Raw genomic sequence first — 24882 nt, forward strand, 5'->3', positions numbered from 1 at the left:
ATGCCTTCTTTCCCGTTATCAGCAATTTTTTAAAATAATCATGTTAAAGCAACTGATGTCACTATTACAAATCCCTGTTCAAAAATAAATCATAAATCAAGTTTTACTGGGACCTACTTAAAATGAGTGTTTCGTCCTGGAAGGAAAGGGAGGGATCATATTTAGATTACTAACTCTGCCGTAACTTCTTTCTCAATTATCTATTACCACAGGAATGGCCACAGAGAAACTTTATTTGTTGCAAAATTGCTTTACAGCGGAGTCCCAGTAATCCGAATGTTTGGTTAATCCGAACATGAGAAATGTCAGTCTAAGTATGGAAAACTGTGTGGTAAACTGCTGCACATACACACTACTTTAATTTACAGAGTACAGAAACCATGTATTAGAAAAATTGGCAAGAAAACATTAGGTTTAATCAATACATAACAATGAAAGAAAACCTGTCAAACTTACTACATTAGAGCGGACATTTTATCTCTACTTTTTTAGATGACAAAAACTCAGTCATTGTTTTTTGGCATAATGAAGACAGTCTGTTATATGACGCATAGTCGCACCATCGTCTCATAAACATCCAATCAGCAGGTGTAGCAGTGGGCTGTTGCTCCAAATAACGTAGTGCGACATCAAGGGCTTCTGCTGCGTCGTTGTGTGGCACCAGCTCTCCTTTGTTGCTTTCAAGCTCATTGTCACTTCCATCACAGCATTCCACTTCTTCCTGGTCTTGATTCACAGCAGCAACTAAACCAGCGTCAGTAAGGTTCTCCACATATGCCCACCTGCTGCCATCCACTCATCTACGTCTCCTTCACTAGCTTCTTCACATCAAGGGATTGTCTGTATCATTTGTAGTAGATTTTCCTCTTCATTTTCAACTAGGCTGTCCTGAAATTCAAGAGATGTCCAAAGTTTTCTCCACGATTTTCTCAGAGTATTTTATGAAATATTCTGCCACGCCTCAGCGGCCCAATAAACAACATCCTTCATATTGTTATTTTTTATTTTGTCAACTAGAGGAATGCTATCATCTTGGATCAGCATTCTTAAAAATTGTTCTCTGTAAATCATTTTTAATGTTTGCAGTATGCCCTGGTCCATCGGCTGTAGAAGTGGTGTAACATTTGGCGGCAAAAACATCGCCACAATTTCTCCATCACATAATTCCTCTGTCCTGGGGTGAGATGCCCTAAAATTAAGGTTCCATCTCATCAGCGTTATAAATTTGTTGGGGAGAATACTTTCCCTCTCTTATCATTTTTTCAAACTCAGCCAAGTATTCTTTTGCTGCATCACGGTCAGAAGAAAGCTTCTCTCCAGTAATTGTTAGCTGATGGATTCCATGACTTTTTTGAATCTGTCCAACCAACCCGTACTCGCACTAAAAGACTCATCACCATTCATTAACTTGTTCAGGTAAACAGCCTTCTCCTGAACCAGTGCTCCACTCAAAGAAGTTCCCATTTCTCTTTCTCATATAAGCCAAAGGAAAAGAGTTTCACCCATTTCATCATACCGGGACTGTTTCAAAGTCTTCTTCAAGCTTCAATCAGTTCTTCTTCCAATCATAAATATTTGCTTTACCTACACCCAGTTCTGTCGCCAGTTTAGATACATTCTCACCATTGTCTATCCACTTCAAAGCATTCAGATTTCCTTTGTCTATCCGCTTCAAAGCATTCAGATTTTCTTTGAAAGTTAATGTTGTATGTTTCCGTTTACTCATGACGAAAATACATACACCGCTTACACCTGAACGAATACAATACAACTGTTAACGCATGCCAGCGATCGATAACTACCATAACCAAGCGCTTTGGGATCCAACTGGCAGTGCACTGACTCAGGCACTACAAAGGTCTCAACAATATACAACAACAAGGGCAGGGAGTGACAGTGAGCCATTGTTCCCAGATTTGTTCCCATTTGTAACTATGGTGTACCTACTTATCTGCTTGGTGTACTTCATTCTAGAAACTCATCACCGTAATTCCGGCTAATCTGAACAAGGTCCAGACCCAATTAGTTCGGATTAATGGGACTCTACTGTATATATTATTATCACAAATAAAAAAATTTTGATCTCTTTAAAAACTATTCACCAAAACATTTCCCCCCCCCCCCCCCCCAATAATGTCTCGGTTGGGAAACTCACCAATCTGGAATATCAGTGACGGTAAACATTGCTGCCACATCTGTCACTGGATTTCTTGCCACAACTGCTTTATAGTCTTTCTGTAATAACAAAAAAGAGCAAACACACACACACACTGATGAAACATTAATTCCTTATAAATGCCACAATTCATGCTTTTATTTTGCAACTTACTGGATACTGCCCACTGAGGTGCGTCACTAGAAAACCACCATGTGAACCTCCAAACAGAAAAAGCTTCTCAGGATTTAAGAAAGGAAACTGTTTCAGTGCTTCAGTTGCTGCATAATGTACATCTTTGACATCAGCATCACCAATTCTGCCTGGCAGTGAGTCTACACTATCTTGCCCTGCTCCAACTGAACCTCTGAAGTTCACCATCAGCACACCAAAACCTGAAAAAAACATTTCTTAGAAAATGTAATTTTCAGACACACACACACACACACACACACACTCACTCACTCACTCACTCTTGCAACATTCAGTTTTTACTTCAATTACCAGCCATTAAACAAAAGTAGGAAAACTGAACATCTGATGAGAGGACGGAAAAGGCAATCATTCGTAGGAGCATGCTGTGAATGAAGTAGAAGTCACATGAAAATACTTATCATAACAACAACTTGATTTGACCTGCTGAAAAATGATCCACTGGGATCACAATGAATCTGTAAATATTGTTGGCATCCCATGTCATTATCAATTAACACAATTCCTGCAAGAAATTTACGTCCAGTGATGATATATCATCATCTTGCAAGAAGGCAGTATAGTCTTTGAAAAGAAATGCTCAATGTGTTGGACATATGGTGTTACACATTTTATTAATTGCCCATTGGAGTTGCACATGTATGTCATCCTGGTTCTGAACAGCATCAGCATACAAATTCAGGGACTGAACTGCCATAACAGGCAAGGAATCATTGCCGACCACATGGTGACTGCAGAACAAATTTGGATCAATGTTGCATTCCAAATGTCAGGTACAATGTAGGTGGTCTCTGAGCAAGTGCACTGTTCATCAGGCTTGCTCTTGCACCTCATCACTGTGCAGCCCACCTCAAATAATTTGATGAAGACACAACAGGAGGGATGAATTATGCAAACTTGTGATCACAGACATAAGCAGATTCTGAACTGGCATCAGTGAAGGTAAATTGAAAATGCAATCAAGTCGAGCAACTACTACCATGAAAAATATGGTAGTGGCAACAACATAGACCGATTCTAAACATCTAGTGTTCCAGAAGGAAAATACTCAAGTGCAAACATCTCATGCAGGCTAATATGATCTCCAAAATGTGCACTTGCTCCGTTCAGCACCATTACATCTGCCTCACACCAAGTAAGTGTGGGGCACGATTGGCACAAGTGGTCTGGCCTGCTTTAACAGTTATGTCCCTTGCTAACTGTGACAACCTCTATATATTGTTATTGTTGTTGTTGTTGTTGTTGTTGTTGTTGAAGAAGAAGAAAAAGAAGATTATTATTATTATTATTATTATTGTTATCCCCCTCCCCCCCCATGAACCATGGACCTTGCCGTTTGTGTGGAGGCTTGCGTGCCTCTGCGATACAGATGGCCGTACCGTAGGTGCAACCACAACGGAGGGGTATCTGTTGAGAGGCCAGACAAACGTTTGGTTCCTGAAGAGGGGCAGCAGCCTTTTCAGTAGTTGCAGGGGCAACAGTCTGGATGATTGACTGATCTGGCCCTGTAACAATAACCAAAACGGCCTTGCTGTGCTGGTACTGCGAACGGCTGAAAGCAAGGGGAAACTACAGCCAGAATTTTTCCCAAGGGCATGCAGCTTTACTGTATGGTTAAATGATGATGGCGTCCTCTTGGGTAAAATATTCCGGAGGTAAAATAGTCCCCCATTCGGATCTCGGAGGGGGGGGTACTACTCAAGAGGAAGTCGTTGTCAGGAGAAAGAAAACTGGTGTTCTACGGATCGGAATGTCAGATCCCTTAATCGAGCAGATAGGTTAGAGAATTTAAAAAGGGAAATGGATAGGTTAAAGTTAGATATAGTGGGAATTAGTGAAGTTTGGTGGCAGGAGGCCCAAGACTTTTGGTCAGGTGAATACAGGGTTATAAACACAAAATCAAATAGGGGTAATGCAGGAGTAGGTTTAAAAATGAATAAAAAATAAGAGTGCGGGTAAGCTACCGCAAACAGCATAGTGAACACATTATTGTGGGCAAGATAGACACGAAGCCCACACCTAGTACAGTAGTACAAGTTTATATGTCAACTAGCTCTGCAGATGATGAAGAAATTGATGAAATGTATGATGAGATAAAAGAAATTATTCAGGTAGTGAAGGGGGACGAAAATTTAATAGTCATGGGTGACTGGAATTCAACAGTAGGAAAAGGGAGAGAAGGAAACATAGTAGGTGAATATGGATTGGGGGTAAGAAATGAAAGAGGAAGCCGTCTGGTATAATTTTGCATAGTGCATAACTTAATCATAGCTAACACTTGGCTCAAGAAAAATAAAAGAAGGTTGTATACATGGAAGAATCCTGGAGATACTAAAAGGTATCAGATAGATTATATAATGGTAAGACAGAGATTTAGGAACTAGGTTTTAAATTGTAAGACATTTCCAGGGGCAGATGTGGACTCTGACCACAATCTATTGGTTATGAACCGTAGATTAAAACTGAAGAAACTGCAAAAAGGTGGGAATTTAAGGAGGTGGGACCTGGACAAACTGAAAGAACCAGAGGTTGTACAGAGTTTCAGGGAGAGCATGAGGGAACAATTGACAGCAATGGGGGAAAGAAGTACAGTAGAAGAAGAATGAGTAGCTCTGAGGGATGAAGTAGTGAAGGCAGCAGAGGATCAAGTAGGTAAAAAGATAAGGGCTAATAGAACTCCTTGGGTAACAGAAGAAATATTGAATTTAATTGATGAAAGGAGAAAATATAAAAATGCAGTAAATGAAGCAGGCAAAAAGGAATAGAAACGTCTCAAAAATGAGATCGACAGGAAGTGCAAAATGGCTAAGCAGAGATGGCTAGAGGACAAATGCAAGGATGTAGAGGCTTATCTCACTAGGGGTAAAATAGATACTGCCTACAGGAAAATTAAAGAGACCTTTGGAGAAAAGAGAACCACTTGTATGAATATCAAGAGCTTTGACGGAAACCCAGTTCTAACCAAAGAAGGGAAAGCGGCGATGTACATGAGGACAATATTATGGAAATGGAAGAGAATGTAGATGAAGATGAAATGGGAGATACAATACTGCGTGAAGAGTTTGACTGAGCACTGCAAGACCTAAGTCGAAACAAGGCCCCGGGAGTAGACAACGTTCCATTAGAACTACTGATGGCGTTATAAGAGTCAACGGGCATGAAAGGGAAGCAGTGGTTGGGAAGGGAAGCAGTGGTTGGGAAGGGAGTGATACAGGGTTGTAGCCTCTCCCCAATGTTATTCAATCTGTATATTAAGCAAGCAGTATAGGAAACAAAAGAAAAATTCGGAGTAGGTATTAAAATCCATGGAGAAGAAATAAAAACTTTGAGGTTCGCCGATGACATTGTAATTCTGTCAGAGACAGCAAAGGACTTGGAAGAGCAGTTGAACGGAATGGACAGTGTCTTGAAAGGAGGATATAAGATTAACATCAACAAAAACAAAACGAGGATAATGGAATATAGTCGAATTAGGTCGGGTGATGCTGAGGGAATTAGATTAGGAAATGAGACACTTAAAGTAGTAAAGGAGTTTTGCTATTTGGGGAGCAAAATAACTGATGATGGTCTAAGTAGAGAAGATATAAAATGTAGACTGGCAATGGCAAGGAAAGCGTTTCTGAAGAAGAGAAATTTGTTAACATCAAGTATAGATTTAAGTGTCAGGAAGTCATTTCTGAAAGTATTCGTATGGAGTGTAGCCATGTATGGAAGTGAAACATGAACGATAAATAGTTTGGACAGGAAGAGAATATAAGCTTTCGAAATGTGGTGCTACAGAAGAATGCTGAAGATTAGATGGGTAGATTACATAACTAATGAGGAGGTATTGAATAGAATTGGGGAGAAGAGGAGTTTGTGGCACAACTTGACGAGAAGAAGGGACTAGTTGGTAGGACATGTTCTGAGGCATCAAGAGATCACAAATTTAGCATTGGAGGGCAGCGTGGAAGGTAAAAATCGTAGAGGGAGACCAAGAGATAAATACACTATACTTATGGTGCTAAACTGCACTATCATCAGAGCCCTTACGTAAAGTAAATAGAGATGACCAATTTAGAAAGGTGCCTGATTATTGTGGCTGCGTGACAATAAGTGAGACAACCATATTGCAACATGCTAACATCTCCTTCCCCAAAATTTTGAGAAAGAAGCCAGATATCACACAAAATGTTAAAACACATATCACACTCATCTCACTGTCATTTAAAACAGTAGGTAGGTCCAGTAGACAACACAAACTAGTTTTTAAGTCAGCATAAACACACTGAATTAAAATATTGTGTATCAATAACCCACATTTTACACATTCCACACACTGGTGGCTACTGTGTCAATGGACAGTGTCCCACTCTTAGTGTGTAAGAGCTCCGTTTTCTGTTTGAGGTAAGACAAGGTCACATTTTAGATTTCACTGATTGCAGCTGTTGCCTCTCACTTCCAACCACCAAGTCTCCCACAAAAGCACTGCCTTCCTTGTCATGTATTTGGCATCCGGAGGGCTAAGCAGGAAGCAGGTTGGAGAGGGCTCCTTGGCAGCTACCCAGCAAGCTTACCCCAGAGCCCCACTTGCCCCTGGATCTAATACAAAATGCTCTCCTCCTCCTACCTTTGCAAAAGTAGTGTACCCTCAATGTTCTGTACAAACCTGTCTGCTGCATACATCTATCGAATGAGAAGCAAGGCACAACGGGAATCAGAGCAGATGAAGAATTTCTACCCAAAATGTCATTTCATTTGTTCCAGTGTCCTCAGGTCAGCAAATAAATCCACATAATAGATAGAAAACTGCTGCAGGGTCTTATTCTGGGGATATGTTTTGGGAACACAACAGAGTATCCAATAAAGGCACCCTGCATGGTCCCAATTGTGTAAACACAAATAAAATCCAGATGCCAATTTAAAAATGTCATAGAACTTATTTTTTGAAAATGTAATATGGGGAACAAGCCTTCCTACACTGTTTCATTCTAAAGTTAACCTTGACAACATCATTCTGAAGTTAACAAGGGGTTCCCCTATTCCACGACTGGCTTTGTACCTTGTTCTATCAACTTGTAAAATATCAAGCTTGTCCCTCATAAAGATCTCAAATGGCCTCATTGCTACTGATGATTGTTGAACAAATGTTCCAATGATGGTCAGGCAAGGGATACGGATTTGGGTGCCAGCAATTTTGGAATTGAAACTTCCTGGCAGATTAAAACTGTGTGCCCGACCGAGACTCGAACTCGGGACCTTTGTCTTTTGCAGGCAAGTGCTCTACCACCTGAGCTACCGAAGCACGACTCACGCCTGGTCCTCACAGCTTCACTTCTACCAATATCTCATCTCCTACCTTCCAAACTTTACAGAAGCTCTCCTGCGAACCTTGCAGAACTAGCACTCCTGAAAGAACGGATACTGCGGAGACATGGCTTAGCCACAGCCTGGGGGATGTTTCCAGAATGAGATTTTCACTCTGCAGAGGAGTGTGCGCTGATATGAAACTTCCTGGCAGATTAAAACTGTGTGCCCGACTGAGACTCGAACTCGGGACCTTTGCCTTTCGCGGGCAAGTGCTCTACCACGTGAGCTACCGAAGCTTGACTCACGCCTGGTCCTCACAGCTTCACTTCTACCAGTATCTCGTCTCCTACCTTCCAAACTTTACAGAAGCTCTCCTGCAAACCTTGCAGAACTAGCACTCCTGAAGCTGTGAGGACCGGGCGTGAGTCGTGCTTTGGTATCTCAGATGGTAGAGCATATGCCCGCGAAAGGCAAAGGTCCTGAGTTCAAGTCTCGGTCGGGCACACAGTTTTATTCTGCAAGGAAGTTTCATATCAGTGCACACTCCGCTGCAGAGTGAAAATCTCATTCTGGAAACGTCCCCCAGGCTGTGGCTAAGCCATGTCTCCGCAGTATCCTTTCTTTCAGGAGTGCTAGTTCTGCAAGGTTTGCAGGAGAGCTTCTGTAAAGTTTGGAAGGTAGGAGGTGAGATACTGGTAGAAGTGAAGCTGTGAGGACCGGGCATGAGTCGTGCTTCAGTAGCTCAGATGGTAGAGCACTTGCCCGCAAAAGGCAAAGGTCCCGAGTTCGAGTCTCGGTCAGTTTTAATCTGCTAGGAAGTTTCATATCAGCGCACACTCCGCTGCAGAGTGAAAATCTCATTCTGGAAATTTTGGAATTGACGAGACCATACATATTTGTCACTTCATGCAAAGAAACTGTTTTATGTAGAGTGTGGGGGTCACCAGGCTCCACACACAAGCTAAGAATTTTACTCATGCAGTAAGTTCCCACAGATAACGTATTGAGAGGCTAATGTGAGACTAGAGTACGCACAAAAAAATGGAGGAATCAGCAGGGAATCAGGAGCACTCTATAGAGCTCTTCAGGGTAGCCGCAAAAACATTTCTCAATGTGATGAATGCCATTATATAGGGGAGCCGGAGGTGCCTATGCTGCCCATGTTAAAATCACTAAGTTTGAAGAACATTTATGAATAAACTATCAAATACAATAATTTGAATTTTTTTTTACATATAGAGTGGTTTAGTATTGTAGTTATGACAGAGGGATTTTGGAGTATCTTTTCTAGTTTCCTTCCAATTATTTTTTTTTATTAATGACCCAAATTTTTTTACAAATAATTGCTTTATAATTAAACTGAAATGAAACTACTGAACATATTGCCAAATGGCTGTGTTACAATGTAAGTTTGACCAGTAGGAGTGCTGTATAAAAATTTCATCTCTCTAGCTTGAGTGGATTTTGAGAAAATGTTCCTTATATTCAAAAAATTCTAATTTACGGGAAATGGCTATCAAAGTTTCTCAATACATTCCTGCATTATAGGATGAATTATCAGGGTCTTCTTCTTCATCCTCCAAAAGCTTCCTCTTCTGTCTTCTTTTCTGGCCTGTTGTTCCATCATACTTCATATGCCTTTCTCTTCTTTCTGCTCCTCTTATCCGCTCTCTGTCAGTATTTCTTAGTGCTCGTACAGTGTTCACCCCAGCTGTAAATCCTAATGCCTTCAGAACTTCACACTTCACACTGTTCCCTTGGCTGTAGGTTGCCATTTCATCATAAATGCCAAAGTGCAGTGTTTTTATGCTTACAAACACCGTTTTAGGAATCACTTTCCAAATCAAATTGTTTACGCTCTCATTAGGATTCTGCGTCTTTCCGTGTAGACATTTGTGTAACAATTCTGGCTGTGCTAAGTCATGAAAAATTGGTTTTATTGCATTTATCACAGCTGCTGGCAAACCATGTTTGTGGTCATAGTCCTTTTTTGCATTATATTTGCACCAGGAATCTTTTGGGCACAGGCTGTGTTGAGAGTATTCATTGGAAGAGGCAGTATGAAGGAACAATGCCCACACTGCTTTTCACATGTCACTAACATTACTAGTATTTTGCCTTATAGCATACCCATAGTATCTCTGTAGACGTTCAATCACCTCATCAGTAAGCCTGCCTCTCCCTCCTATTGTCTTTCCATCACTGAGCTTACTTGAACCCAAAGTTTGTTTGAGCCTTCGAAGCCGTGCACTCATATGCTTTTGCTCATGCCCAATGCATTCCAACTTTTCAACTACAAATTCATTTCCATATGGTTTCAGTTCTTCTATAGTCTTGAAACCTTTGGAGTCACCATCCCCAAGGTAGTATTTGTACCTAAGGTTGTAACTGGGAACTGAACGTTCAAAAATTTGTTTCACTCCATCCACTTCCATTGCTCCACTTGATCCACTAAAATTTGCCTAACAGGTTCCAATGTGCTCTCCTTTGATTTTATTTTTGCACCTACAATGTTTTGATAATATTGCAACATCTATCACTTTTGCACTATCACCACAAGTAGCAGTTACAACCCCATTCAGGGATTTATGACCCCTCTTTTTCCAGGAACCATCTAATGCCACTACCAAATCCCTAGAACCACCGTTCATTTCTACAGATTCCTCCACTGCTTCCTTCATGGTTTTCAAAGCCACATCTTCAACAGAGGATCCTACCAATTCACAGTAGTACCCAAATTTGCTTGGAGGCAATGGCAAGTTCATAATACCACAAAACAGTTTACCAGCAGCAGACCCTTTTCCAATGGATCGAAGACCATACACAAGTCGAACATTCACATCAAACACTCTAGATCGTCCATAATCACCAAAGAGACTGGCATGTGAACTGTACAGAGTCACTTGATAGTTGCAACATGCACAGATTATCTTCATCTCACAAGCTAAACCAAAGTGCTTTGTTATCTCTAGTCCCACTCCTACACTTGAACACATTTTGCACAGAAAACTTTCTTTCAGCACAGAAGATAATAATCCAATATTCAGTACTTAGTTAATATCATCACTGTCACTAACATATTCACGAAATCTGTCACTTCCACCAGTCAGCTTCTTGCTAGAAGATGTCACAGGGCTATGGGCGGCCATGTGTTGCTTAGCAGAAGAACGCACTGTTTCATTAATTGTAGTATCGCAACTTGGTATTAGTGTTAATTTTCTTTTCCCTACGTTCTTCCTCTTCTTATATACACGGTTACTAAAACGTGGCATCGTAACCAGAACAACGCTTTACACAAGAAGTATAATACTACCAACAACAGGCGCAACACTGAACTAATTCGAAACGGTAAACAGCAAAGAGACGATGTTCCGCGCTCTTAGCGCTTCATTTGTCACAGAAAACAATGTAGCCAACCCTTGCACACTCGCTGTATACGTAACATAAGGCGCTGTATGCGTAACAGGCCGAGAACATCCAAGCAGTTCGCCAGGAAGTCACGAGAGGGTGTTAGATGCATTCAGCACCTGCCCATTTCCTCTGCAGGTGTGGGGGAAAATGGTAATAACTCCACTTCTAGGGCGAGTAGAACAATAATTCAAAGTTTACATTAAAGTGGAATGTTCCAATTAATTTTTGGTAGGGGAAAAAAAAAAAAATTAATTAATTAATTAATTAATTAATTTAATTTAATTTAATTTAATTAAAAAATCGTAATTTTTTTGATTTGATCACCTCCGGCTCCCCTAAATAACCACTTTGAGACACACCATTCGCCTGCTTAAAATGTTCAGAGAGTAAAGTCTTTACTCGGTCTCTAAAAAATCTTCACAAAAAAATGACCATGGAACGAAGACTGGGAGGCATCCACAGAAATAACATTTGTGGAGATGAAGCAGCATGCTCTTCGTACACATAGTGTTGTAGACTTGTTCAGGGCACAGCCACTGAATTGGCAGTTCCACCCGTCAGGTTATCAAGCTTACATTAACACCTTCTGAACTCATATTGGAAATGACTTAGTACTGACCAGGTTTCAACAAGCTACACCATGTGACAGATGGATAAGTATGTGCTGAGCAAGTGGATTAAGGACAGAAAAGACCCACTGTGGTTTACGAACGAAATTCGAAAAATGCTGAGGAAGCAAAGACTGTTGCACTCTCAATTCAAAAGCACATAGAAATGATGACAGGCAAGATTTAGCAAAAATTCATCCATTTGTAAAAAGATCACTGCACGAAGCATATGACAACTATCACTGTCATACCTTAGCAAAAGATCTCACCAAGAAACAGAGGAAATTCTAGTCCTTTGTAAAATCACTAAACTGGTCTAAGGCTTCTATCCAGTCATTCATTGACCAGCCTGGTGAGGCAGGAGAAGATAGCAAAAGGAAAGCTGAAGTTTTAAATTTCACATTTAAGAAATCGTTCACACAGGAGAGTCAAACGAACATACCACCAGTTGACCATCACACAGACTTTCATATGGAGGACATAGTAATACGCATTTCTGGTATAGAATAACAACAGAAATAATTGAAAGCTAGTTGCTAGGTCCTGATGGAATCCCACTTAAGTTTTACAAAGAGTGCCCCCTATAGCATTAGCCCCTTACTTAGATCAGATCACATTTATCGTTAATCTCTCACACAGCACCAAGTCCCAAGTGATTGGAAAAAAATGCAAGTGATTCTGGTGTAAGAGGATAAAAGAAGAGACCTGCAAAAGTACAGGCCAATATCCGTAACATTTGTTTGCTGCAGAATTCTTGAACATGTTCTCAGTTTGAGTACAATATGTTTCCTTGAGACAGAAAAGCTTCCGTTCAAGAATCAGCACAGTTTTAAAAAGAACCTCACTTGTGAAACTAGCTTGTCCTTTTCTCACATGATAGCCTGAAAACCATGGACAAAAGGCAACAGGCTGAGTCCATATTTCTATATTTCTAAAAAGCATTTGACACAGTGCACCACTACAGACTTTGAAAGTATGAGTATACAGAATAGGTTCCCAGATATCTGAATGGCTCAACAACTTTTTATAACAGAACCCAGTGTGTTATCCTCAATGATGAGTGTTCAGCAGAGATGAGGGTATTTTCAGGAGAGAACCAGAGAAGTGTGATAGCACTGCTGTTATTTTGTATATACATAAATGATCTGGCAGATAGGGTGAAGAGCAATCTGTGGCTGTTTGCTGATGATGCAGTGATATATGGAAATGTGTCATCCGTTGAGTGACTGTAGGAGTATACAACATGACTTAGACAAAATTTCTAATTGGTATGATAAGTGGCAGCTAGCTCTAAATGCAGAAAAACTTAAGTTAATGCAGATGAGCAGGAAAAACAGTCCCATAATGTTTGAATACAGCATTAGTAGTGTGCAACTTGACACAGTCACGTCAATAAAATATCCAGGCGTAATGTCACAAAGCGATACGCAATGGAACAAGCATGTGAGAATTTTCGTACAGCTACAGGAGACCACATATTCTTGAGTACCGCTCAAGTGTTTGGGATCTGCACCAGGTTGGATTAAAGAAAGACACTGAAGCAATTCAGACTTGGGTTGCCAGATTTGATACCAGTAGGTTAGAAAAACATGGAAGGGTTACTGAGCTTCTTTGGGAACACAAATGGAAATCCTTAGGAGGAAGATGACACTTTATCTGAGGAACACTATTGAGAAAATTTAATGAACTGGCACTTGAAGCTGACTGCACAACGACTGTACATTTCATGTAAGGATACACGATGATAAGGTAAGAGAAATTAGGGTTTGTCCAGAGGCATATGGACAGTCATTTTTCCTTGCTCTATTTGCAAGTCAAACAGGAAAGAAAATTACTAGTACTGGTACAGGGCAACCTCTGATACGCACTGTACAGCAGCTTGAGGAGTATGTATGTAGCTGTACAAGGGTGATTCAAAATTCCATAAAATTTTGAAAAGTTGTGTGATGGGACTTGGTAGGTGGAAGCAGTTTTTCTTGAGGTTCAGAAAATGACCAACAGGTCACAGAGTGATGCTACAATACAGGAGAAGGCAGCAGCATCCACAACAAGATGGCCGCCCTGCTGTCAACATGCACCGCGATTTTGACGTGTTTTTTTGTGTAGTGAATGTGTCAAACCAACGGAAATTCATCGCAGAATGATAGCGCAGTACAAGGATTAGTGTTTGTCACTGCAGCAAGTGTATGAGTGGTGTGGGACATTCAAAAGTGGTGTAACTTCTGTGCAACATGCCCCAAGACCACGGCAGGCTCACCACGTAGTGACGGATGAGAACATTTAGTTAGTGGATGAGCCTCCTAAAGGAGAACAGATACGTAACTTAGAATGGAACAGCCATAGCTTTGAAGATTAGAATTGGTTCAGCACAGAATATTGTTCACAACAAACTGCTGTCAATAAGGTGTCTGCAAGATGGGTGCCACGTCAGTTGACTGCCGAACTGAAAGACCATCGTGTCAATGGCTGTGAAGAACTTTTGCATCATTTCCAAGTCAAAAGTTATGCATTTCTAGGAAAAATTGTTACAGGCGATGAGACCTGGTCCACTATCAAGAACCAAAAACAAAAAGGTCAAGCAAAGAATGGCCCCACACCAAAAATTCTGCACTCAACCATCTGCTGGAAAAGTCACATTCATTCCCTTTCGGGATGCAAATGGAGTAATTTTGTGTGTTACACAAATAGGGGAGTGAGGGTAACAAGTACGTCTCGTTCAGACATGCTAAAAAATCAATTTCACCCTGCAATCAGGAGTAAACGACAAGGATTTCTGACTTAAGGAGTATTGTCATAGTGGGACAACACCTGGGGCCCTATTCTGTATCGTTCATACTGATCGGTGTGGTAGGTTAGTCTCGGTAGTGGCGTCATTTTTGGTTCTTTATCGAAATATCCTATTCAGTAAGCTTCTGAGACTTGTTACCGAACAGTCCTCCCACCGATTTTACAACAATTGTACCGAGAGGTTTTGGATTTCGGTCTGGCCCTGTCGATCAGTGAGCTGTGGTTTATGTACACCTATACTTTGTTATTTTAAATATATTTAGCGGTTTTAGCTTTGAATTTAGTGATTGTGTTACTAAAGAATCACCAGTAGACGCATCCGGTTGGAAAGCGAGTTCATAATAGATTATTTTCCTTTGTTAGAAATATGGTTAGGTTAGGTTGTTATTGTGAATGATTACACAAAAAAGAAAAGAAAAGAAATATTCTCTCAAAATGTGTGTTATTTTTATGCAAACAAGAGTTTAAGGATCATTAAATATCAAGACATCGGCTCTGCTTATGTATATTACATGAGTATGAACTGACATTACTAGTGCCCTTGTGTACTTTTTCCCCACAAATGGGTTAGTTATTAATGATCGAAACGTGTTTACAACTTTCAAGTAACATAGGAAAACAATTATGTGAAGCCTGATATTGGAAACCTTCTAAACTATCACACATTTATGACTTACGTAGCACCGTTTGGCAACGAAGTCCGCCTACTTTCCTCTGCACAATACCACAAGAATTGAGCACTGCATTCCTGTTGTTTGGCGTGGCTAAGTTGTTAGCGCGCGGGAATGCGATACGGAAGGACATGGGTTCGCGCATGGTTAGATGCAAAAAAAATTTTTTTCCCCTACATATATGCAGCACGTTCTGAGACATCGTTATTCATTAAGTTAATATTTTTCTGAAATATTCGTTATTACTTACATGTAAGAGCCCACTTCCTCAGTAATGGTTTCGTGATTTCTGTGTGTTTAAAATATGAAATATGAAACTGTTGGAGATGAAATTGCTGTGAGTGAAACAACCGACAGTGACCTTTATATTTTTTCTTGTCAGAAATAATTCACCATTTTTTCCAAATATGTAGCGATTTCTGAGTATGCGGTTAGACAGGAATCTAAGAGCACAACTTAAATTACTGGGAATGTAACTAGCAGCAGTCATCTTTATAATCTTGTGTGGCACAATTATTTATCTGTGATTGAATCCTCAACCACACTAGACAGAGATGAAAGATCTCTGCCGTAATATTTTTAGACTGTAGCACCATATACGAAACATTTTCATTCATGAGATGCACGTTATAAATTTCAACGGACTGCAAGAGCTCTCAAAAATGCTTTTTTTTTTTCTTTTTTTTTTCAGTTTTGTTTTTAAGACCCAAACCGTTGACATATGATACAGGGAAGTGGGCTACTTAATCATTTGGATCTCTAGGAGCAAGTTATAACCACATTCTGTTTATCTTCTTATTCTTTGAAACTCTCAGAATCAATTTTTCGGGTGTTTTTATAGATGTATTAGTACAATGTGGTACTACACACTATTCCTAACTCATTTTCCGAAACGTAAAATCCAAAAACACAATGTCAGTGTGACTGGGAATAAGATGACATAATGCGGCATTTACGACAATCTGCAGAATACAGTCAAATACGCTACCGTTATTATGCATGCATGGAACATGTAAAAATTTTATGCATTTCAGCTGAGAATCATGGAAATTAATATACTGCGCCTGACACTGTTAAGGAGGAGGCAAGGGTGATTAAGGCGGGCACGTCAGCTCGATGGAATGCGGCGTCATGCCTTATGGCAACGTAAATGCAATTTTCGGTACTTGGAAGAATAGCGCGCCTGTGTTGTCTACTAGCTGCTTTGTGTTCATGGCGCTGTGTGCGCTGCAGTGCGCATGTGCGGATCTGTTGCCGCTTGCTTTTGACTGGCTTGCGCGAGACGAACCGACAACAGCGCTTCGGTTCTCTAGACCCAAACAGTATCGCTACCGAAATGCATACTGAATGATGCAGGGACTCTAATTCGAGTACTAGACCGTTCGGTGCTCTTGTGTACCGAAACAATCGGCACAACGGTGGAAAGATACAGAATAGGCACCCTGGTTATATACATATATAAGACAGTTGAGATTATTCAGGAAATTAAATCTGAGTGTCTGGTACATCATTCTCAGTCGCCAGATCTCACACCTATGGACTGCCATCTGTTTGGTACACTCAAAGAAACAAAGGGAGGAAGGAATTTCAGAAGTGACAAAGAGGTGAAAACTGCAGTGACCATCTGGCTACATATGTGACCAAAAGAATTCTTTCATTGTGGCAACTACGTACTTCCGAAGTTGTGTAATATGTGCACTCAAGTCAGGGAGATTATGTCAAAAAATGATTTGTAAGTTTTTTTGTTTATTGTTACAATTTAAAGGATTACAGCACTTTTAAGCTTTCCATTTGAATCATCCTCACAGATGACTATGCGTTCTTCCCTATGGAGCTGAGACTAATGCTGAGGTAACTACCAGTGGAAGTATAATCCTTTTCCTGTGCTGAAGCTGGATTAAAATAGTTGTTTCCAAGTAGTGGTAAATATTCCTATTAGCAAAATTTCAATAAAAAAAGAAAGACAATTTCTTCTACAGCTGTTTTAATGTACAGGCAACACAAAATCCAACTCTCACAGGGAGAAGAGATAGTTATATATTTCAATGTTGGCTGAATGAAAATCACATCATCCTTCTTCTGTGCTGCTCAGTTGTGATGGAAAGCTGGATACTGGCTGTTGACAGCCATAATACACATGTATTGTCGGGTAATGCTGTTATTAAAGAATGTCTCTGACATCATATGGCTGTTATCAGCTGTCCTGAATGCTGCCCGGAAATCCTCATAATAGCCACCCACACAACTTATGGATATACAGGTAAGAAAGATTAGAGTGTGACACAACAGTCGGCTTTCATTTGTGACAACAAAGATGATGGATATTTTGAGCTAGAATATGGCATTAATTGTAAAGTAAATGAACAATGACAAACACAAAACCAGTATTTTATTTTTCAGCTCACTAAGTGCACCGAGAGAGAGTGCGAGGGGAGGGGAGGGGAGGGGGGGGGGGGGCTGACATGGAATACTGCATGTACTAGACTTAACTTCACAGCTGAAGTTAACAATATGATAAAATGTCAACTTCAACTGTAACTTCATTCAAGATGCCTGCAATTTCCGAGAGCACATGTCTATACAGTTCACAGGCCTGCTTATAGAGGCAACCAGGGTCGGCCCCCTACTGCTCTCTGATGGCCCACCGAAAAAACAGCATTATTTACGCAATCACAAATGAGTTCTCAGCCTATTCTTTACACTGTATTACTGTTGCCCAGTCAATGCATTCAGTGCCACGCACAAACTGTATCTTATGTGTTACTGTATTAAATACCATGTACCAAAAACTGTGTTTTTTCTTGCTGTAACACAATAACAACAAATATTTTCTTTTCATAACTTCAATTACATACATCATCTTAAGAATGTCATAAACAGTAAAAATCATCCGAGTCCTTCCTTCAAATAATTTCTGCTACATGGTCAGGATTGCCAAGACGACACAAGAAGATAGCTCCCGTAGCACTAGACCCATCTTGGAGGAGACAGGAAATGCAAATGTAAAGAAGACTAAGCCATTTAGAGTCTACTCTGGTGACATCTGAGAACAGAGGAGCAAGACAGTTTTCACCCATGGCTCTGATTAGTCTCTCATCCTGCAGCATGATTTGATTAGCGGACAGCTTTGCTGACAATGATTTGAACAGGTTGCATCAGTGGAAAGGAAAAATCTAAAAAAGTTGGCCTCTTTGTAAAATTTAAATAATAAAATTTCTCACATTTGGGCCATATGATGTAAGGAGGCCTCCTTGTAAGTCTTCTTGAACAACATGAACACACAGTGTCCAACATCCTTACAGTGACCGAGTAATCACCAGGGTGGAACCATCTGGTTGCCAACAGAACAGAATTTTGAAACACAGCAGTTTGTTTTAACTGCACAGAGGAATGAAGCCTTGTAAGTAAATTTTATTTTGATTTCATTTAGCATTCCTGATTATGTCCTTTAATTAAGGTCATAACAATTTAATGGACCAAATAAACATTGTAAAATTGAAAAACATGTTAATGAGTGGAAGGCATCAAATAAACTACTTGAGTAAGTTTTTCTGAGCATTAACCAGAATGACGTATGAAATTGAACAGATTTTAACAGTGAAAGTATAAAATGAGCCAAGTACAAAACATGACACTTCTCACTGCATTAATGTGTCTCATAAACAAATAATAATTCATTTAAAATAAACACATGAAGTGTGATTCCTTTGATCCAAATTTAAATGAAATGAAAACTGTGTGACACCTGCCCAACATCAAGGGACACAAAAGTGAATCAACAATGTTATGAGTGTTACAGGTTTGTCTGTAACGGGCCTTTACCCTATTAAATTTATTGGGAAAAGAAATTTGATCAAATACTGGACAAAGATCTTTGACAGGGCACAAAAAGGTGATATTACACTGTCATTCAATATTTTGTCAGAGTTTCAGAATGTTAGACCACAACTTGTTACCATGCTCTCCAGTTGTGTGTACTACAACTGCATTGTGTTTGTATTTGGAAGATGGGGTTGGGTTGGGTTGTTTGGGGAAAGAGACTAAACTGCGAGGTCATCCATCTGTCTCACTGGATTAGATAAGGACGGGGAAGGAAATCGGCCGTTCCCTTTCAAAGGTACCATCCCGGCATTTGCCTGGAGCGATTTAGGGAAATCACGGAAAACCTAAATCAGGATGGCTGGACACGGGATTGAACCGTCGTCCTCCCGAATGCGAGTCCAGTGTGCTAACGCATTTGGAAGATGAGCAGGAAAAAAAAGAAAAGGAAACATACATGGATGAAGCTTTGCATTTCACAGCAAGATAATTAAAACAAAATTTTGTTGTGGAAGCTGGAAATCAAGGATGTTACGTCGTATGAAAATTATTTGCACATAAACAAGACTACATTTCAATAAGTGCTCAGGAAAGTGGCTCCTCATATTGCAGAGTAGAACCATTCACCTCAGAAATGCTGTATCTGCAGAAGAAAGACTTACTTTAACAGTAAGATTTCTTGTAAAAGGAGAAAGCTACTCTAGTTTTCAATATAGCATTAATACCACAGTGCACACTGACGAAAGTAATACCAGAAATGTGTGAAGCTATTTAAGGAGGAATGTCTGAAGAAAAGTAACTGATTAGCACATACTGTAGCCGCTAAGAAATATTATTGTTTCTACAAAAGTTGTAGATTTTCTCCTTTATATCCTCAGGGTACATTGTAGCCATATTTCACAGCTAACGGCCTTCGCAATTTTTTTTACAGCTCTCACTTTTTTCTTATTTTATTTTTGTATTCAGGATGCCACAAGTTATACAGAGCTTCATCTGCCTCATACATCCGTCAGTGTCGTTGTCGATGCGAGACATCAAGTAAATTTCAAAGCCATGTTGATAAATATAACACGTCAGACAGCTGCAGCATTGCTAGCATTCCAAGCAATTACATTTCTCCATGCAGTGAACAGAAGCCTAATAATTTCTTTGATCAAATTTAAGGCGAGGCACTAAACTTGTTAAAATAAATTGGAAAACAGGTGACATTTGACAAAAGTTCCCTAACACACTATGTCCAATATGTTGGACAAATCAACTTTGTCCAATAAATTTGATAGTGCATTATTGGCCTAAAGAACATGCCAGAGTAAGTGTGTTGTGTAATGAATATTCACCGTATGAGGTGGAGAGTGAGTAGAAGTTTATTTCCAACAAAATTCCTTATTAGGGATAAAACATGTCATATTACCTAATTACAATATCGTTTACGTAGTATGTAGCAAATGAATACTGTGTGTTAAAATAATTTTTGGAATTATAAGAACGAACTAAAACAACATATGTGTTTTCATGTTTCAAACATAGCTAGTACACAATACTACTCATATTTAACTTACAACATGCAACAACAAAGCATAACTTTAACAATGTGCATGAGGTTCACAATAGGTCAATAATTATATTTGTGGTAATATTTTACATTTTATCACCTTACAGTTGCTAGAATCACTTTGGGGTCAAAAAAGACATCTTACATACAGTATATTTTTCCAGAGCTGATACCATGTCAGGTTTAAGCAGCTCATTTAATCAGTTTTGCATATTAATAATTGACATTACTGCAATTATTAAGTACCGTACTGACAATGATGATGATGATGATGTTTGGTTTGTGGGGCGCTCCACTGCGTGGTTATCAGCGCCCGTACAATTACCCAATCTTTGCTCAGTCCAATTTCACCACTTTCCTGGATGATGATGAAATGATGAGGACAATACAAACACCCAGTCATCTCGAGGCAGGTGAAAATCCCTGACCCCGCCGGGAATCGAACCCGGGACCCCGTGCTCGGGAAGCGAGAACGCTACCGCTAGACCACGAGCGGCGGACGTACGTACTGACAATGTTTGATCTATAGCATCTTAACATGTTTATATTAGTTTGTGATACTAAGGCTTCTGTCTGTTATACCACCACCTTTCTCTAGCTGTATCTTATGTTGAACCCTCTTTGCTCTGTAGTGTCAATATACTATTTCTTTACATTCAGACAACGGGAACATGTGAATGTTTCTTAAATGTCAACCATATTGTATTTTTGTCATAAATGGCATTAAGCTTCTTATTCAGTTCCACATTTCATTACATAACACTATTTGCAGTGTAGGGCATTTTGTAACCTTTCAATCAAGAAACCATCAACCACACCCGTATGATTACCCTAAATGTAATGTGGCAATACAATGACGTTAAAATCAGAGTAGAGCAACTTCAGCTGCATTATTCAATTCCACTATAAGTAACAAGTCAACACCCATTTTCCAGTGGCACTGCCAAAAAATCATGTCATTCAACAAATACAAGCAGTTGCAGTAGCAAAACAGAGAGGAAACAATATTAAGCAATTACTTTTATACATGCTTTTCCTTTGTCATTGAAATTAATGTGTATGGACTTTTATGGTATTTTTAGTAAAAATGGTCACTTTAGCAAAATAAAATAAAAGCATATTTTAAAGAATCCATTTTCATACAAATCAACATAGAGCACAACTTACCAAGAAGTGTCAGAAGTGCAGCATCTAACATGAAAGCATTGGCAAAGGCACTGTGTGGTCCTCCATGAGGCCATACAATTAATGGTATTTCTTTCTCCTTTGTGCTCTCTGGACCAAAATAAATAGCACAGTATGATTCTGCAAGATCCAATACAAAAATTATGTAATACAATAATTAACAGAAACATATTTTCATTTATAGCTTCAAACTTAAAATTGGAAAATTTGCTTGCATAAAGATAGCAATGAATATAAAGTAATGTCTAATTACAAATGAGGAAACGAAAGGGCTAAAGCAAAATTTAAACGGAAAAAAAATTATATTACATGCTGCACAGGTTCTTGAATGTTAAAGAACCTGCCAGTTGTACGACATATGATGCAGCAAGGAAAGAGTTTGTCCTTAATTCAGAGTCCTCTTTCCTTGCAAATGCTCTACACCAAGGGAAAAGATGTGCAACATGAAAGGATTTGCCAGACTACAAAAATGAAAAAGCGTAGGTTTTAGCAGCAGAAAATGTGGTGTCTGATATAAACAGAAAATGCATCCTCTGTGGTCATGATTGTATACTCTGATGTAGTTCCCTTTCCTCACATTAACATGGCAGATCAAAGTTGCGACAATAGCACTCTCAGGTAAATCACCTCCTCTGATCGAAAATAAATAATAATTTATTACTTATTATAATTAGTTCCTTTAACTCCATATGTGGAGCATAGAACTGCAACACAGGTTCGCCATCTTGTTCTGTCTTCTGCTAGTATTTTCACGTCTTCCCATCCTATTCCTTGTCGTTGACATTCTGCATCACCTGATTGTCTCCAAGTCATACTGGGCCTGCCTTGTCTCCGGCGTCCCTACGGTATCCAATAAAGTGCTTCCTCAGCAATATGTTCATTTGATCTCCTGTTCTAACCATCACCACTTCCTGCTTCTCATTTGCAGCTCCATTGGCTTCTGGTTGGTTCTTTCCCAGAGTGATTTGTTAGAGATGACATTTGGTCATCATACTTGTAGTATATGCCTTAGACATCTGTCTCCAGCTTATGGATTAGCTGCTTTGACACTTCCTGTGTTTCACATTCATATAGACGCACAAATTTTAAGAGTGAGATTTTCACTCTGCAGCAGAGTGTGCGCTGATATGAAACTTACGCTCTTGGTCCTGCACACAGTTTTAATCTGCCAGGAAGTTTCATATCAGTGCACATTCCGCTGCAGAGTGAAAATCTCATTCTGGAAACATCCCCCAGGCTGTGGCTAAGCCATGTCTCCACAATATCATTTCTATCAGGAGTGCTAGTTCTGCAAGGATCGCAGGAGAGCTTCTGTAAAGTTTGGAAGGTAGGAGACGATGTACTGGCAGAAGTAAAGCTGTGAGGACAGGGCGTGAGTCGTGCTTGGGTAGCTCAGATGGTAAAGCACTTGCCCGCAAAAGGCAAAGGTCCCGAGTTCGAGTCTCGGTCCAGCACACAGTTTTAATCTGCCAGAAAGTTGCACAAATTTAACATTACTTTCAAATATCCGCCTTACAATCCTCAATGTTATTTCCTTTGATCTCCAGATAGAGCTCAGAGTTATAAAAGCACCTTTGGCTGTGTTGATGCGGCTGTTAATGTCCTCTGTGCACTACCATATTATGGTGTAATTATGCTTCCAGAGTAGCAAAACTTTCCCATCCTGGTTCCCACACTCTGCAGCGTTGGTATCATTTATCCACAAGGCTTGTTTTTTGGCATCAATTTCCAAACTGACTTTCTTCGACACAAATGTCAGATGATCTAGTCTCTCTTTCATGACATTGAGGCTGTGGGATAGAAGGCAAAGGTCATCCACAAAATCTAGGTCTTCTAGGGGTGTTCCATTGCTCCATTTTATTCCCCTCACTTTATTCACTGCTTTCATCATTACAAGATTCAGTACTATGTTAAATAGTATTGGTGAGAGCATGCAGCCTTGCTTAACTCCCTGTTTTCACTGCTATTGGTTCTGAAAGCAGACCTTGATGTTGAACCTGGCTTGTGTAGTTTTCATACACAACCTTGTCAAGAGCAATTACATTCTTGGGAATTCAAAAAGTTTGCAGTGAGCTCCATATTTTTGATCTAATTATACTGTCAAAGACCTTTTCAGTCTACAAAACGCATGTACGGTGGTGATTGGTATTCACACGAATACTGAGTTTTTATTGTCAATGTGTTTATCTGCTGAGTGCAAAAGTAATCTTTCCAGAATCCTGCTTGTTCTCTTCTTCTTTTCTTGTCTACATATGCTTTTATCGTATTTAGGAACTTTTGTGAGAGGATCTTGCTTGGGACTGATACCTCTCCAATTATCACAAGCTGATAGGTCTCCTTTCTTGGGGAGCTTGATGACAGGGTGTATACGTGGACAAGGGAAAAAAAATTCCTGGGTTTCCCAGTTAAAAATACACTTTCTCCCGAGTGAAAAACACGCATTTTCCATGTTAAGTGACAGTATATTTTCCCTTATCAATCCTTTGAATGGTTATGGTTTTATACACGGGAGTAGAATTTCCCTGCACTTTAGAAAACGAAACTCAGGGAAAAAGACATGTTTTGGAAATATCTTTGATGTGCAGCAACATGTACGCTGCGTATTTTCGTATTACAAAAGTATACATTGGAATTCCACCAAACACCGCATGTTACTTTCCGAATCACTGAAATCGAGATTGTGATGCACGTTTGTATGCCAGTCATAGCTCATGTCACGTGATCTCACCAGCCGATGGCAGCGGATATTCAGAGCATAGGAAACGTGATGTAGTCAGCCAACAGCAACATCACTGTTACATTGCACGAACACACAAACAGGGAAAGTTAATAGTTTAAATTAATATACATAGTTTTGTTACGAAAAAAAGCAAAGCTTACACATATAAAACTGGTCTCTAAGGTTAATAAGCTGCAAGAGAAGCTAAGCTTTCGCATATAATGTTGATCTTTCTTCCGCGTGTTACACTTAAGATATGTCACACAAATGTGGCAGTAAAATTTTTAATAATGACATAAATGTCTGATCTTCAGGGTTCGAAATTCTTCTAAATGGCTCGTCATCAAAGAGTTGATTTTTAAATGCAAGTCAAACGCTCTGTGATTTAATAAATTCATGATACATTCTCGCACATAGTTCAACTTACGTAAAAGGATATTTACTTTGAAAGTAACGCTTTTCAAACCACCATT

General features: G+C 39.7%; 1 protein-coding gene across 1 annotated transcript in view; it reads right to left on the minus strand.

The window, feature by feature from the left end:
• Window positions 1-24882, minus strand: part of LOC126184573 (acylamino-acid-releasing enzyme-like) — a 134521-nt gene that overhangs the window by 15066 nt on the left and 94573 nt on the right. Inside the window, exons 9-11 of the mRNA XM_049927007.1 lie at window positions 21673-21810; window positions 2330-2550; window positions 2156-2235 (exon numbers count right to left, since the gene is read on the minus strand). Of these exons, the coding sequence (XP_049782964.1) occupies window positions 2156-2235; window positions 2330-2550; window positions 21673-21810 (439 nt within the window). The remainder of the gene's footprint in view (window positions 1-2155; window positions 2236-2329; window positions 2551-21672; window positions 21811-24882) is intronic.

This window comes from Schistocerca cancellata, chromosome 1, assembly GCF_023864275.1.
Source record: "Schistocerca cancellata isolate TAMUIC-IGC-003103 chromosome 1, iqSchCanc2.1, whole genome shotgun sequence".
Classification (NCBI taxonomy): Eukaryota; Metazoa; Arthropoda; class Insecta; order Orthoptera; family Acrididae; genus Schistocerca; species Schistocerca cancellata.